Consider the following 12717-nt stretch of genomic DNA (forward strand, 5'->3'; position numbering starts at 1 on the left):
TGGATCCATGCAAATTTCATGTTATTCCATGTTAAACCATTGACATGAAGGAGAGGAAAGCAGGAAGCGGAAGAAGTCACATCGCGCGAGATGAATTCAAAATAACGCGGGATCCTAAACGTCAACGTCTATTCAAATAGGTGGGGAAGCTATTCCCCCCCCCCCCATAATTTCAAACTGACTCTTTTCGGGCACTGACTGTTAAAAAATAGGCACTTACTTCGCTGCTGATTGGTCGTGATATTATATACTTGGCCGTCATCTTGCAACGACGCCATAGATGGTCAGTGGCTTTGCCGCTAAGATGGATTTGACGGAGAACGTGTCTCCTCGAGTTCTTCTCCAACATATTCTCAGGACCGAACCACTCAGGACTCCAGTCACCCGCAGGTAAGGAAAACAACTTCATTACCGATTACATTTTACTTTATTTGAATGTTATTGTGCCGATGATCATTTTGTATTTGAGTTAGTGTGTATGTGTTTGTATTACTTCCGGGTTGATGTGCCTGGCTGCTCACCCGCATAATAATAATAATAATAGTAATACATTTCATTTCTAAGCGCCTTTCAAAACTCTTAAGTTCACTTTACAGTCACATAAAAACTTATCATATGACTGTAAAGTGTTCTTGAGAGTTTTGAAAGGCGCTTGTAAATGAAATGTATTATTATTATCATTACTGTAATGTCTGGTACTTGTTAATTGCGTGCTTGATGGCAGCGACTGTGTGCATCCTGACTACACTGAGGAGCATTACATGACATTTACCCCCCCCCCCTCACACACACACACAAATGTATTTACCAATCTGTCTTTACTTTTAGTGTTTCCAAAGCGCAGAGCCGCACAATAACTCGCAGCACCAGAGAGAAAGCCAAAGGCGGACCCCCAAGAACGCCGCAGGACTTCATAAAGCGCAGTATGAGGCTTAATATGCGTGAGGTGAGGAAAGCGCCTCGCAGTGCAGTACTGGCGGGGCTTGTCTGCTTTTTTTCAACGACAACTATTCTCTCCAGAGCATATCCAGGCAATCTCTGCCAGCGAAGAAAAGATCTGCCTCCGCCCTGTTGAAAACGTCAATCACGTCATCCGAAGCGGCAGACACGCCGAGGCGCCTTCTCCGGAAGATCCTTCAGACAGGTGCACGTGACACTCCTACAAAACCTCACATGATGCCTCGTGGATGTTCAACGTCATCCTTTGTGGTGTTCTTTAGAACCAACTAGGTCACCGGTGGTTCATGACAAAGTTGCACTCACAAAGCCTCTGCTGCCTTCGGCGGACTCCAGCGTTGCCACCGAGCACTCAAGGTGAACAACGTGTGCGTTTCTTGCTCGCCGCGTGTATTCCTCCTTCAAAATAAGACACAAAAGATCACCGTTTGCGTTCTTAAGCATTGGGTTGTCTGCCTTGGAGCTGCCCAATTTAACATACGACATGGCGGAGAGCTTGGGGAAAGGACTGAAGAGGGAGAGACCACGACGCAGCTTCAATGTAACCGCCTTCGAAGAGCGCCTCAAAAATGACGGTGAGGTCAAAGTCGTTGTCATTCCGAGTGCCGTTGCACTTCCAAGCTTCCATTGAAAACACTCTTTTCGGGTGAATGAATTCACGCCATCTTTGCACCGCATGAAAAATGGGGAAAAGAAACCATTTTACTGCCATCTGATCATTTGTTTGTGCAAACAGAGGCTGAAAATGAAGAGGACAAATCGACCCGAGAGCATTCGGCGCTTTCGCTGTCAAGGTATGACGACCGCATTTCTTTTTTCCTTCTTCAAAGCATCGTCGTGGTAACTCGGCAACGCGTCCACTTGATCGTGTTTTGCAGCTCCACATCGCTGAGTCTCAAAACGCCCTTTGTGAGTGATCAATCTGAGAGAAAAGCCCTGCGGAGGAGAATATCTTCTCGGCAAACAATCACCGCAGATCAGTTTGGCTCCGCCGTCAATAAGATGCTTTTAAATCATGGTGATTGCCCCTTTTTTTTTCTCCATCTGTCCACTTTTTATCCGCAGATCCTCTTCGCTTGACAAAAACATGTTGATTCATTTATTTGGAGGTGTGTTCCTGGGCTGTTATTGTTCAACTCTATTTTGTGGGCTTTCTCTACTCCAAGAAGCTCCAGGAGCGAGCGCTTCTATGCAGGAGGAGCCCGTCGTCCTCGGCGAGACCGTCATGCTGAGTATGAACAAGATGGATGACCTGGAGGTGACCAATGACATTATCCACTGCAACACCGCCCTCTACGCCAAGCCCGACGTCACCGTCGCCACGCGGGACAAAGCCTCTCCGCTTAAGACCTTGTTCGAGCAGGATGAACAAAAAGAGCCCGATGCCGAGTGTCCACTCGCCGAGGTGTCTGAGGGCCAAGCGAGGGAGGCCATCGCCAATTCTGAAGAAGAGGCGGCCATTTCCCAATCTGAGGACAACGCGGCCGGATCGGAAGCTGACGAAGAAGAACACGTGGAAGGGATTGCTCCCGATTCTCAAATGGAGGCCGAAACAACGTCTTGTGAAGAAGGGGAAGCTCACGCGACATCCGAAAAGTACCAAGGAGAGCTTGCCTCGGAAACCGAAGACCTGGTTGAGTCTCAGATGGAAGAAGCGAAGGTCGCCGGCGTCTCTCAAGCTGAGGAATGCGACCAAGAGGAAGAGGAGCAACCGCCGCAAGAGGAGGAGGAGGAGGAAAGCGATGACGGCGTGGAACACGAGGAGCGGCGAGATCATCCACCTGAAGGCGCGTTCGTCGTGCCTGTTGCGGAGGAGGAGGAGGAAGCGCAGCCTGCCGAATACCAGGACCAGTTGCAGGAAGACGACGACGACGATGACGAGGACCAACAATTCGAAGGTCTCCGTCTGTCTGAGCTATTTGAACAAAAATGTGATGACCTCTGAATGAGAAGAAAAATGTTTCCATATGAGCAGACATGAAGACTCCAGCATTCGTTCGTGAGAAAAGGAAGACTTTCGAACTCTCGTATCCGACTGCGCCCATCATATTAAATCCTCAATTCAGGCAAGTTGTACTCATAAAATAATAAATATACATTTTTGGGGGGCTATTTTCCTCTGATGATCATCCTTCACGCATCCATCAGCACTTCCACCAAAGACGCGCCGCCACCCAAAGCAAAACGAGTGCGAAAGCGGAGAAGTGGCGCGGCGCAGAAGATGGTTGGCCTTCCTAAGAGTTACCTAATGAGCACCTTCCGCCATTTTGCCAAAAGCAGGGTGTCTGCGGACGTTTACCCCCTTTTAAGGGACACGTAAGTACCCCGCTAGGATTTGAAACGCTCCGTGTCAGCACGTTTCAATGGGGTGCACGTCACTCTCACTGCATCTTTCTTTCTTTATTTATGTATTTAAATCAAGCAGAGTGGACAAATTTCTCGATCGGATGCTGGAGGACCTGCAAGCGTTTGCCACTCATGCCGGAAGAAAAACCATTGAGGTGGAAGATGCCATTTTGTTGTTGAAAAGGTATCTCCTTGTTTCACCTTGCACCAAGAGGCGGTGCGGTGTTTCATATCGTCACCGTGTTCACGCTTGCAGGCAGCGTCACGTCAACGACAAGGTCCCGGTTGAAGTGCTGATTGAAAAATACCTTCGCATGGAGCAACGCAAGCTCCTCATTCCCGTCGCCACCAGCGGGAACGTCGTCGTGCCCAAAATGAGGAGATGAATTAGGGGGATTTCTCTTCAATAAAACTAAAAACACTTTGAGGAGGGGGCGTGTCAAGTGTTGTCTGTAAATGGTTCGTAGTCTTTAAAAATCCAATAAAGATTTTTTTTTTTAATAAAACATTGAATCTCCCATTCATTTTCCAGACCGCTTCATCGTCATTTGGGTCATTTTGGAGCCTATCCCAGCCATTTTTGGGCACGATGGGAGGGACACCCTGAATTCGTTGCCAGCCAATGGCAGGGCACACAGACACAAACAACCATTTACTCTAAAAATAACACACAGGGACAATTTGGGGTGTTCAATCAGCCTACCGTGCATTTTTTTAATGTGGGAGGAAACCGGATGACCCAGAGAGAACCCAGGCAAGCCCGGGGAGAACACGCAAACCACAAGTTATTTCATATTCCAAATAATGTCTTTAAAATGTCCCTAATTGAAGGAAAAGCAAAGATTTGTAATTCTTTCTCGCACCACAGGAGGGAGCCACTACGTCTTAATACACGATTATAGTCTAAAAATAATATTAAACAACAAATTGTTTCCACTCACATATCGTGTGACAACATAAAGCCATGGTTATTAAATTTTTTACATCAACGAAACAAAGTAATAATTTTGTTTGTTTAAAAAAGGACGCTGGCCAAACAGGCACGTCTGTCCTGATGACGTCACACGGTTCACGTCTACCGCTTAATAGCTAACAACAACACAAGGGTCCCGGAAAGATAACGATCTTAAAACGAGAGGTGAGCCCGTCCATAAGCCACGCCAAACGCCACACGCACACTTTGAAAACAACGCAGGAGGAGCCCTTTGCGTTGTGTTCTCGTGTTGCGATTCGTACGATTTGCGAGGCGTTTCGGTTGTCTTGGCTAGGGGGCTAACTAGCAGCTAGCTTCCGTGTGATTGAAGTTAGCTCGCGTGCTGCTGACTTGTTTGAAATGCTTCAACGTCGCCCTTGTCATTTCGTGCTCTTTCCTCACGACTCTCACCTATAGTCACAAATGTTGAAATCCGTTTTCAAATCTGGGACGAGATCTTGCATTGATGTGAGCAGGTTGCCTACTTGCTTGCTGTCAACCCTTACAAACAAACGCGCGCGAGACTGCAGTTTGCATGTACTGTGCGTGAACCAGTGCAACCATTATTTAGACTCCTTGAATAGTTTCCGTTGGTGCCAAACATCTGCTCCACAATTCAGGCCATTTCTAGTGTGTAAATGAATGGGATTAATCTTAATTTTGCTGGTCAATTTACAATATATGTGCCAGCACCCCCAACTTCAGACATGCTGGTTTGGGGCTCAAAGTCAAATAAATTAATCTGTACCCCTCAGATTAGAATAAGTAAACACTGCATAGCTGAAAACTGATTTTACACAGACTTGTGATGGACGCTGTGGTTATTGTGCTTCATAAAGGGGCGAACTGCGTCCGGTTCTGCTGCAGATGGACTTTTGGACGGCGCCGTGAGTATTTTCTTCCTTCCGTGGAGACCAACACCTTCCGTCAAGCTGGCAATGTCAAGAGTTCCGAGTCCCCCTCCCCCGGCGGAAATGTCCAGCGGGCCTGTGGCGGAGAGCTGGTGCTACACCCAGGTAATGACCCAGAATTGACCTTTGGTGACCCGTGACCAGATCATAACGTTGTGCTCTTTGTGCAGATCAAAGTGGTGAAATTTTCCTACATGTGGACCATCAACAACTTCAGCTTCTGCCGCGAAGAGATGGGCGAGGTCATCAAGAGCTCCACGTTCTCGTCGGGGGCCAATGACAAGCTGAAGTGGTGAGTGCGCAGCTCTGCTTACACGTCAGCTGCATTTTTTTCATGAGGTTAACGCCACTCCATCGCCCTCCTTCAGGTGTTTGCGTGTCAACCCCAAAGGCCTGGACGAGGAGAGCAAAGACTACTTGTCTCTCTACCTGCTGCTGGTCAGCTGTCCAAAGGCCGAAGTCCGAGCCAAGTTCAAGTTCTCCATCCTCAACGCCAAAGGCGAGGAGACTAAAGCCATGGGTGAGGAAGAGTTTATAAATGAAATGTATTTTCATCATTATTGTTGTATCTACTAGCTAGAGCTAGCTCCGCACCCTGCCCACCACCTTTTCTCGCGTCTTCATGGTTCTTCGGGGTATTTTGTTTCATTGTATTTTTTTCAGCACCAACTGTGCACCAGTGATCCAAAGCAGCAATTTTGACAATATGTTGTTGTTGTTGTTTTGTAGAAAGCCAGAGGGCCTATCGCTTTGTGCAGGGGAAAGATTGGGGCTTTAAAAAGTTCATCCGGAGAGACTTCCTCCTGGATGAAGCCAACGGTCTCCTGCCAGATGACAAGCTGACACTTTTCTGCGAGGTACGTTGCCGTCCTCCCCGCAAAGAATCTTGATCCGATTTTTGCCTTGTGGCAGGTGAGCGTGGTGCAGGACTCGGTCAACATCTCCGGCCAGAACACCATGAACATGGTGAAGGTTCCTGACTGCCGATTGGCCGACGAGCTCGGTGGCTTGTGGGAGAACTCGCGCTTCACCGACTGTTCCCTGTGCGTGGCCGGACAAGAGTTCCAAGCCCACAAAGCCATCCTGGCAGGTCGCGGACCAACGCCCGTCGCCCACCCGCCAAATCCCTGTTGGAAGCCTCACACGCGTCTGTCTCCTCCTTGTTTCCATTGCAGCCCGCTCGCCCGTGTTCAGCGCCATGTTTGAACACGAGATGGAAGAGAGCAAAAAGGTATCGGCATCATAATTCATTTCATTTATCAGCACCTTTCAAAACTCTCAAGGTCACTTTACAGTCACATGATACGTTTTTCTGTGGGTGAGCAGCGGCAGCGTTCTCGCAACCCAGAATAACTCAAAAAGATAGAGAGCTAGCTAATAGATAGCTAAGAAAGCCAGCTAGCCAGCTAATAGATAGCCAGATAGCCAATAGATAGCTCGATAGCTAGCTAGCTTGATAGCTTATATGTTTCCTGACTGAAATAGCTAGCTAGCTAGCTAGCCATATAGCTAATAGATAGCTAGCTAGATATAAAGAAATGTGGGTATGTGACTTTTGCTTCTCCTGCCTTCCCTCTTGAGAACCGGGTGGAGATCAACGACGTGGAGCCCGACGTCTTTAAAGAGATGATGTGTTTCATTTACACCGACAAAGCTCCCAACCTTGACAAGATGGCCGACGACCTCCTCGCCGCCGCCGACAAAGTAAGATAAGCTCACCGTATGCCGTCCCAGGTGGAAAATTGAAGGGTCTCTGTTATAAATATGACGTAGAGTGCCATTCCCGGATTTGGCTTTGGTTTTTTTTCTCCTTTGGGTGCCGATAAAGTGCTGGGTAGGGCCTATGGCAATATTTTTCTCTTCCACAAGGGGGCAGCATTTCCATTTTTTTTTAAAAGCGCTAAAGAAACCAATATGTATGTATTGCAGTGTATTGTATTTTGGTCCTCATTTCAAGCTCATATAACTCCAGATCCATATCATTTAGGAATTGACTATTTTTTTTCCTGATAAAACAAGAGAGTCTAAGGTTTCTTACGCTGCGTTGATTGTTTATGTAGTCGTAAAACTCAATATTTTGTGGGCCTTAGAATTTTCGTGACAATGACAAAAACCCTGGCACTGGAGTGGACACATTTTTGCACGTCTGCCAGTGAATGAGTTAAGAAACGCGGCACTTTCAGAGAGAGAGGAAATAACATAGGAATACAATAAATCGACATTGATAAATTTGGCAAATAAATACAGAATCACATTGTTTATTTGAATAATTTGCTTTTTTTTTTCTTCCTCAGTACGCTCTGGAGAGATTAAAGGTCATGTGCGAGGACGCGCTTTGCACCAGCCTGTCGGTGGACAACGCGGCCGAGATCCTCATCCTGGCTGACCTGCACAGCGCCGACCAGCTCAAAACGCAAGCGGTCGACTTTATCAACTAGTGAGTTGGCCTCAAACGACCGCCGCCCCCCAAAAAAAAACAATGTCTGAATCTCATGCGGCATCTTGTTCATCTCGCAGCCACGCGGCGGAGGTGATGGAGACGGCGGGCTGGAAGTCCATGGTGGCCTCCCATCCTCACCTGGTGGCGGAAGCGTACCGCTCGCTGGCTTCGGCCCAGTGTCCTTTCCTGGGACCGCCGCGCAAGCGCCTCAAACAATCCTAACGGGCATTTCGACGCATGGCACAAATGTCCCCAGAAAAATGGAGAACCTTTCCCCCCTTTTTTTGCTGTTACTACACTACCTACAGCCTCCAACCCCTTTTGACACCCCCCCCCCTTCAAAATCCAGAACCTGCTGTATTTTACTCCCTTCTAATGATGGAAGGAGAACAGGGGAGTGGATATTTGTCGTTTACAGAAAAACAAAGCTGCACTTTCCTCTGTGGCTAGTGCTGTGCAACGTTGCGCTCTATTTTTTTTCCAGTCCGCCCCCTCCCTTGGCCCCCATTTGTGAAGACTGGAATTTTTGCTTACGGACAGCGAGCGCACGTGAGGTCTTGAACATTTGATCTTATTTGTGTTTGGTGAAGAGGACACACGACACGCAACCAACGGCACCCAAAGGGCTAGTCAAATGTGGGAAAATTGCACTAAAGAAGAAGAAAAAAATCCACCCCCCCACCCCCCCTTAACAATCAAGCATTGCCAGCAGTTAAGTTGAACTACTGTCGGGAAAGCACACAAACTAACTGGATACCCTTTAAAGATGCTTTATGGGCGACTTTTGTCATGATTTTATTTTTCAAACAAAATCAATTGAAGGGCATTGAATAGCGCCACACAGCTGGATGTCAACCGGCTCAAAACCATGTCGATGCATGCACGGTGCAGCATTTCCTCCCCTGAAATATTCGTCTTTTTTTCTTAGAATTTATATCAACTTCCAACATTATTTTTCTTGACAGGCCATTTAAAATGAATTGAACACGTTTTAATGTTCAAATGTGACCGGAATGTGAAAGAAAAAACCCACAAAACATCCAAATTGTTCTTTCTTTGCAAAAGTGCTCATTGAATAAAGAAAGAACCATTATTGTTTATTACCTGTAGATATCGTTGCTTTATGAGAAGTGACACTGAGTTGTTGCCATTTTTTTTTTGTTCCCGAAAGAATAAACCAGAACTATTTTGTATTCAATGCAAACCGTGTCTGCTTTTTAAATATACTTTACATGGAACTACAAATAATTTGTTTTGAACCGCCATATAATTTCTCCTCATATTAATATTTCTTTTTTTTTAATCTAAAGCGGTTCTCGGAGGCTTTTTTGCCGTTGTTCATAGTGAACAGCAGAGAGCAGTAGCGTGACGCACAACGGCTGATTGCACGTTCAAGTCAAAATCCAATGAAGGAGTAAGTCCGCCCCTTTTTTCTCATTTAAACTCATGTAAAGTTAATTTGTTTCATCGTCTTTAAATTGCTTTTATTTTAAGTGTGCATAAGAATGCAGATATTGATTAACCGCGGCTGATTTGGAGTGAAAATGATGACCAAAACACAGTTGCCTTTGGAGTTTGCAGCAACAGATGCACCGCAGCAAGGTTCGTTTTTCGTAAATGCACTCTGACAATTTGGCTGGAGGCGATATTTGCGCTTTTGAAAGCGGCAGACTGGAAATGTAATCTTTTTTTCAAGCGACGTATATTTGCACCGGGAGTAATTGACGAAAGCAAGCCTGCGAGCTAAAGTTAACACGACGTCATGCTATCCCATTCCGCGACAACAGAGGGCGGCGTGGCACTCATCCAAGCGGCGAAACGGTCTATAATCAACCACGAATAAGACAAGGAAAACAAATTTAAATGTGGACGAAGAAGCAACGTTACACAATAAAAAGTTTCGTTTAAAATTTAAAAAGTGTAAAAAGTGTAACAAGTAACTATGCAATCCAGAGCCAAAAAATTAATTCTGACTCAATTCGAATTTAAAACAAGTGAATATCACTGACAGTGCTGAGAATTAAAGTAAATAAACCGCTGTCATTTGGTAAAACTGTACTTTATTTCTAACAATAAATAAAAATCCCAATAGAGGTCAAACATTTCCTGAGAAATAAATGCTAAAGGCTACAAGCTTTGCAAACTAAAGAAAAATAGAAATATCAATTTAAATGAATCCACATGTGGTGGGTCATATTCTAACAAAACACGCCCCCCTCCCCGATAGTAATGTTTTTGATTGGACTGCTGATGGACACGAAGAAGGAAAACCGAAGCCCGTATTATCGCTCCAACGTTGAAGAAAGAAGGTACCAAAACGCAAAGTTGAGTGACAGCATGTTGACGCGAACAAGATGTTTCAATCTTAGTGGGTTCGATCCCAGTTCCTCATCATCAATTCCCAGGAGCGCTTTGCGCTCGGGTTCACTTCGCCTCATGCATGTTTGACCTCCATTTTCTCAGTTTTACATCTGAAACTCACATTTCGACACTCAGATTTGACATCTCATGATCTGTGATGATTTTCTGTTTTTCTTCCATTATATGATGCAGTTTCAATGCTTTTTTTTGCTTCTAAATATGTGTGTTTGCATAGACCCCCTCAATATTAGTTCCCAAATATGCAATGTATACATTAGTAAACACTAATTTATTTTCAAGTCTGGGTGAGGCTCATCCCTGAGTATTCTCCCTTTCCGTCCGATGCTTTTAAGCTAATTTGCTAAATCCTAATTAGGTTCATGACAGGAATTAGAGGTTGATATAGTTTGCCATGGACAGTAACCCCCCCCCCACACTTTCTCCAATGTGATCATGTTGTCTTTCCTAACAGCACCCCCCCCCCCCACCCCAGAGCGGCCACGGGCTGTTTATCGACGGGCTTCTCCTTCCTGTTTGTGGTACTGAGAGGCTGAAATTAGATCTGTATCGCCGAGCATATGAGATAAATTGGCCGGCCGATCGCTCCTAACTTAATCTGCTCTTGGTGTCTTTGGAAGAGGCGGGCGGGGGGGCAGGTTTGGGTTAGGAGGGGTCTTTCATGTGAAATCCAATTGAAATTGTCATGGCTAACATACTAAATGTTCAAATCTATTGATGCTAAGAGATCAATGCAATTGAAGTGGACTACGCAGGGGGCCAGGGAGGGGGTCCCCATCCATCCCGCTTTGACCCCAGTGGCAGGCCGTGCGTGTCACTTCGAGACCTTCAATAGTGTCTAGGCCTTCAGTAGTGCTATGTTTGAATCTCCACAGCTGCCAATGTGGTGTGATTTAGCACACGTCCACTAGAGGGTGCCATTGGACTGGAAATAACTAGAATTTTGGGGCGCGTCTTTGGCCTCGTGACAAATCCTTCTTCACCTGCGACTCACAGGTCGGATCTCCTTCCCTCTGTGATTTTTGCATACACCACCCACAGACAAGTCGCAGCAACGCATTGCGCCTCAGGTGGTGTGTGTGTGTGTGTGTGTGTGTGTGTGTGTGTGTGTGTGAAATTTGTTAACACACACATGGGAAAATACCTTGGTCTTGCCATGCTTGCATTCAAAACAGTTTTTTTGGGATGGGGGGGGGGGGGGGGGGGGGCATCTGGAGAGCAGGCCTGAACGCAAACGATTTCGACTTGATGTGGCTTCACATAAAGATCAGTTAGTTATAAAAAAGCCTTCTTGACGTAGGACAACCCGCGACAAACCAAGGGTTGTTTTTCCCGCCCCTCCCACCCGCAAATCCGCCACAAACTAAACGATCACCGCCGAACACCCGTCGTCGCGCCGCAGAACATTCCAAATGTGGAATGCTTTAATTGGGTCTCACAGTGTAGTAAAAAGTAACCAGTCCATGCGGTTGCATAATTGAGCCCCCCCCCCACACCGGTCTTAACTGGGAATATGGCTTTTAGATGTTCTAGTAGGCTTTTTTCTCACTGTACTATTAGGTACGCATGACTTTTTTTTCCACCTCTGAAATTGCAAGTACTTGACCAGGGGTGTCAAACATACGGCCTGCGGTCCTGAACCGGCCCCCAAGGAGGTTTGATCAGGCCTGCAGGATATTTTAATCGTGTAAAAAAAATGCACAAACGACACGGAATTCATATTTTTAATGAGGTGCAATTCAAGGGGTGTCCACTAGGCGGCAGAGTGGTGCTGTTCCGATTTAGTTCCAATTGTTTGTTTATAATGAATAGCGAGTAGAAAGATAGAAAAATGAAAACCACGTGGCAAAAGTGTGGGTACTGCAAATCCACATTTTTATCTGTTGAATGCAGATGCGTGGCCTTTTAAAAAGAAGGAAAAAAGATCAGGAAATCCACAAGGGCACTGGTCTGGGCTTTTGACCGCAGCATGGCGCAACGACACTTTGAACCGCGCTCATAAACTATGCGGGTTCTTTCCCGCATCGTGAAAATCAGCCTATTTATGTGTGCAGATGGTGCACGTGGTGGCTTTTTATTGCGGAATGCATGGAAAACCTCACTGCCATCAAAGTGATATTCCATACTATCTTTGTGACTGCTTTATTTCCCGTATAGGATAATTGTCCATGTTAGCGCTTTGTCACAGCAAAATATCCCATTCGTTCTCACTTCAGCGTAGGCGGACCGAATTTTCAGTGTGAGCCAAAGAAAACTCCGGGTGTTATTTCGTCCGCCACCTTGTCCTTCAGCGACGATCTTCACAACCTGGCGCTTTTTCCCAGCATCCTCGGGGAGTCGTCTTTCCTGTTTCATCCCAGAGGTGATCTGAAGACTAAATAGCGCCGCGTCAATCAACGTGACAAAGCTCGTAAAGAGATCGGATCACTTTTCCGCTTGTAGAACGAGGGCATGTTTTTCCATGTTGTTTTTTGAATCCAGTGGCGGATCGTCAAGGCCTGCAAAGCCTTCTCTGGATTGATTCAGATGGCGAACTAGCGATGGAATCCACTGCCCGCCACTGTTCAAATCCAAGATGTTGGCTCAAATAACGCTGCCATTCTCAAAATGTGCTACTCGGCACCCTCTTGTGGCACTGGACAGTATCGCAACTTGATTTTCCGATGACTTGGCATTGAACCTGCTGGAGGTTGGGGTCACTTAAAATGGGA

General features: G+C 46.2%; 2 protein-coding genes across 4 annotated transcripts; both read left to right on the plus strand.

Annotated features, from left to right (window-relative positions):
* The first annotated feature begins 114 nt into the window (after nucleotides 1–114).
* Nucleotides 115–3854, plus strand: cenpt (centromere protein T). 3 transcript variants are annotated; one of them, XR_016117542.1, is made up of 13 exons: nucleotides 115–390; nucleotides 829–946; nucleotides 1021–1144; nucleotides 1221–1314; nucleotides 1399–1532; nucleotides 1694–1751; nucleotides 1836–1975; nucleotides 2124–2855; nucleotides 2933–3023; nucleotides 3106–3273; nucleotides 3383–3487; nucleotides 3560–3762; nucleotides 3836–3854. XR_016117542.1 is itself a non-coding variant. In XM_089015454.1 (12 exons), the coding sequence occupies exons 1-12, from the start codon at nucleotides 281–283 to the stop codon at nucleotides 3687–3689; spliced, it is 2004 nt and encodes a 667-aa protein (XP_088871580.1). In that variant the 5' UTR covers nucleotides 115–280; the 3' UTR covers nucleotides 3690–3800. The 3 variants fall into 3 exon arrangements, 2 of the variants coding, with proteins under 2 accessions (XP_088871580.1, XP_088871581.1); XM_089015454.1 differs by lacking the exon at nucleotides 3836–3854 and having other exon boundaries at nucleotides 3560–3800; XM_089015455.1 differs by lacking the exon at nucleotides 3836–3854 and having other exon boundaries at nucleotides 2127–2855; nucleotides 3560–3800.
* Nucleotides 3855–4351: 497 nt separating this feature from the next.
* On the plus strand, nucleotides 4352–8817 carry spop (speckle type BTB/POZ protein). Its single transcript, XM_089015998.1, has 10 exons — nucleotides 4352–4441; nucleotides 5116–5292; nucleotides 5358–5479; nucleotides 5556–5707; nucleotides 5917–6044; nucleotides 6100–6277; nucleotides 6363–6418; nucleotides 6769–6891; nucleotides 7482–7624; nucleotides 7705–8817. The coding sequence occupies exons 2-10, from the start codon at nucleotides 5215–5217 to the stop codon at nucleotides 7847–7849; spliced, it is 1125 nt and encodes a 374-aa protein (XP_088872124.1). The 5' UTR covers nucleotides 4352–4441; nucleotides 5116–5214; the 3' UTR covers nucleotides 7850–8817.
* The last annotated feature ends 3900 nt before the right edge of the window (nucleotides 8818–12717 follow it).

Source organism: Hippocampus bargibanti, linkage group LG15, assembly GCF_051943395.1.
Source record: "Hippocampus bargibanti isolate YZ-2025 linkage group LG15, ASM5194339v1, whole genome shotgun sequence".
In the NCBI taxonomy this organism is placed as follows: domain Eukaryota; kingdom Metazoa; phylum Chordata; class Actinopteri; order Syngnathiformes; family Syngnathidae; genus Hippocampus; species Hippocampus bargibanti.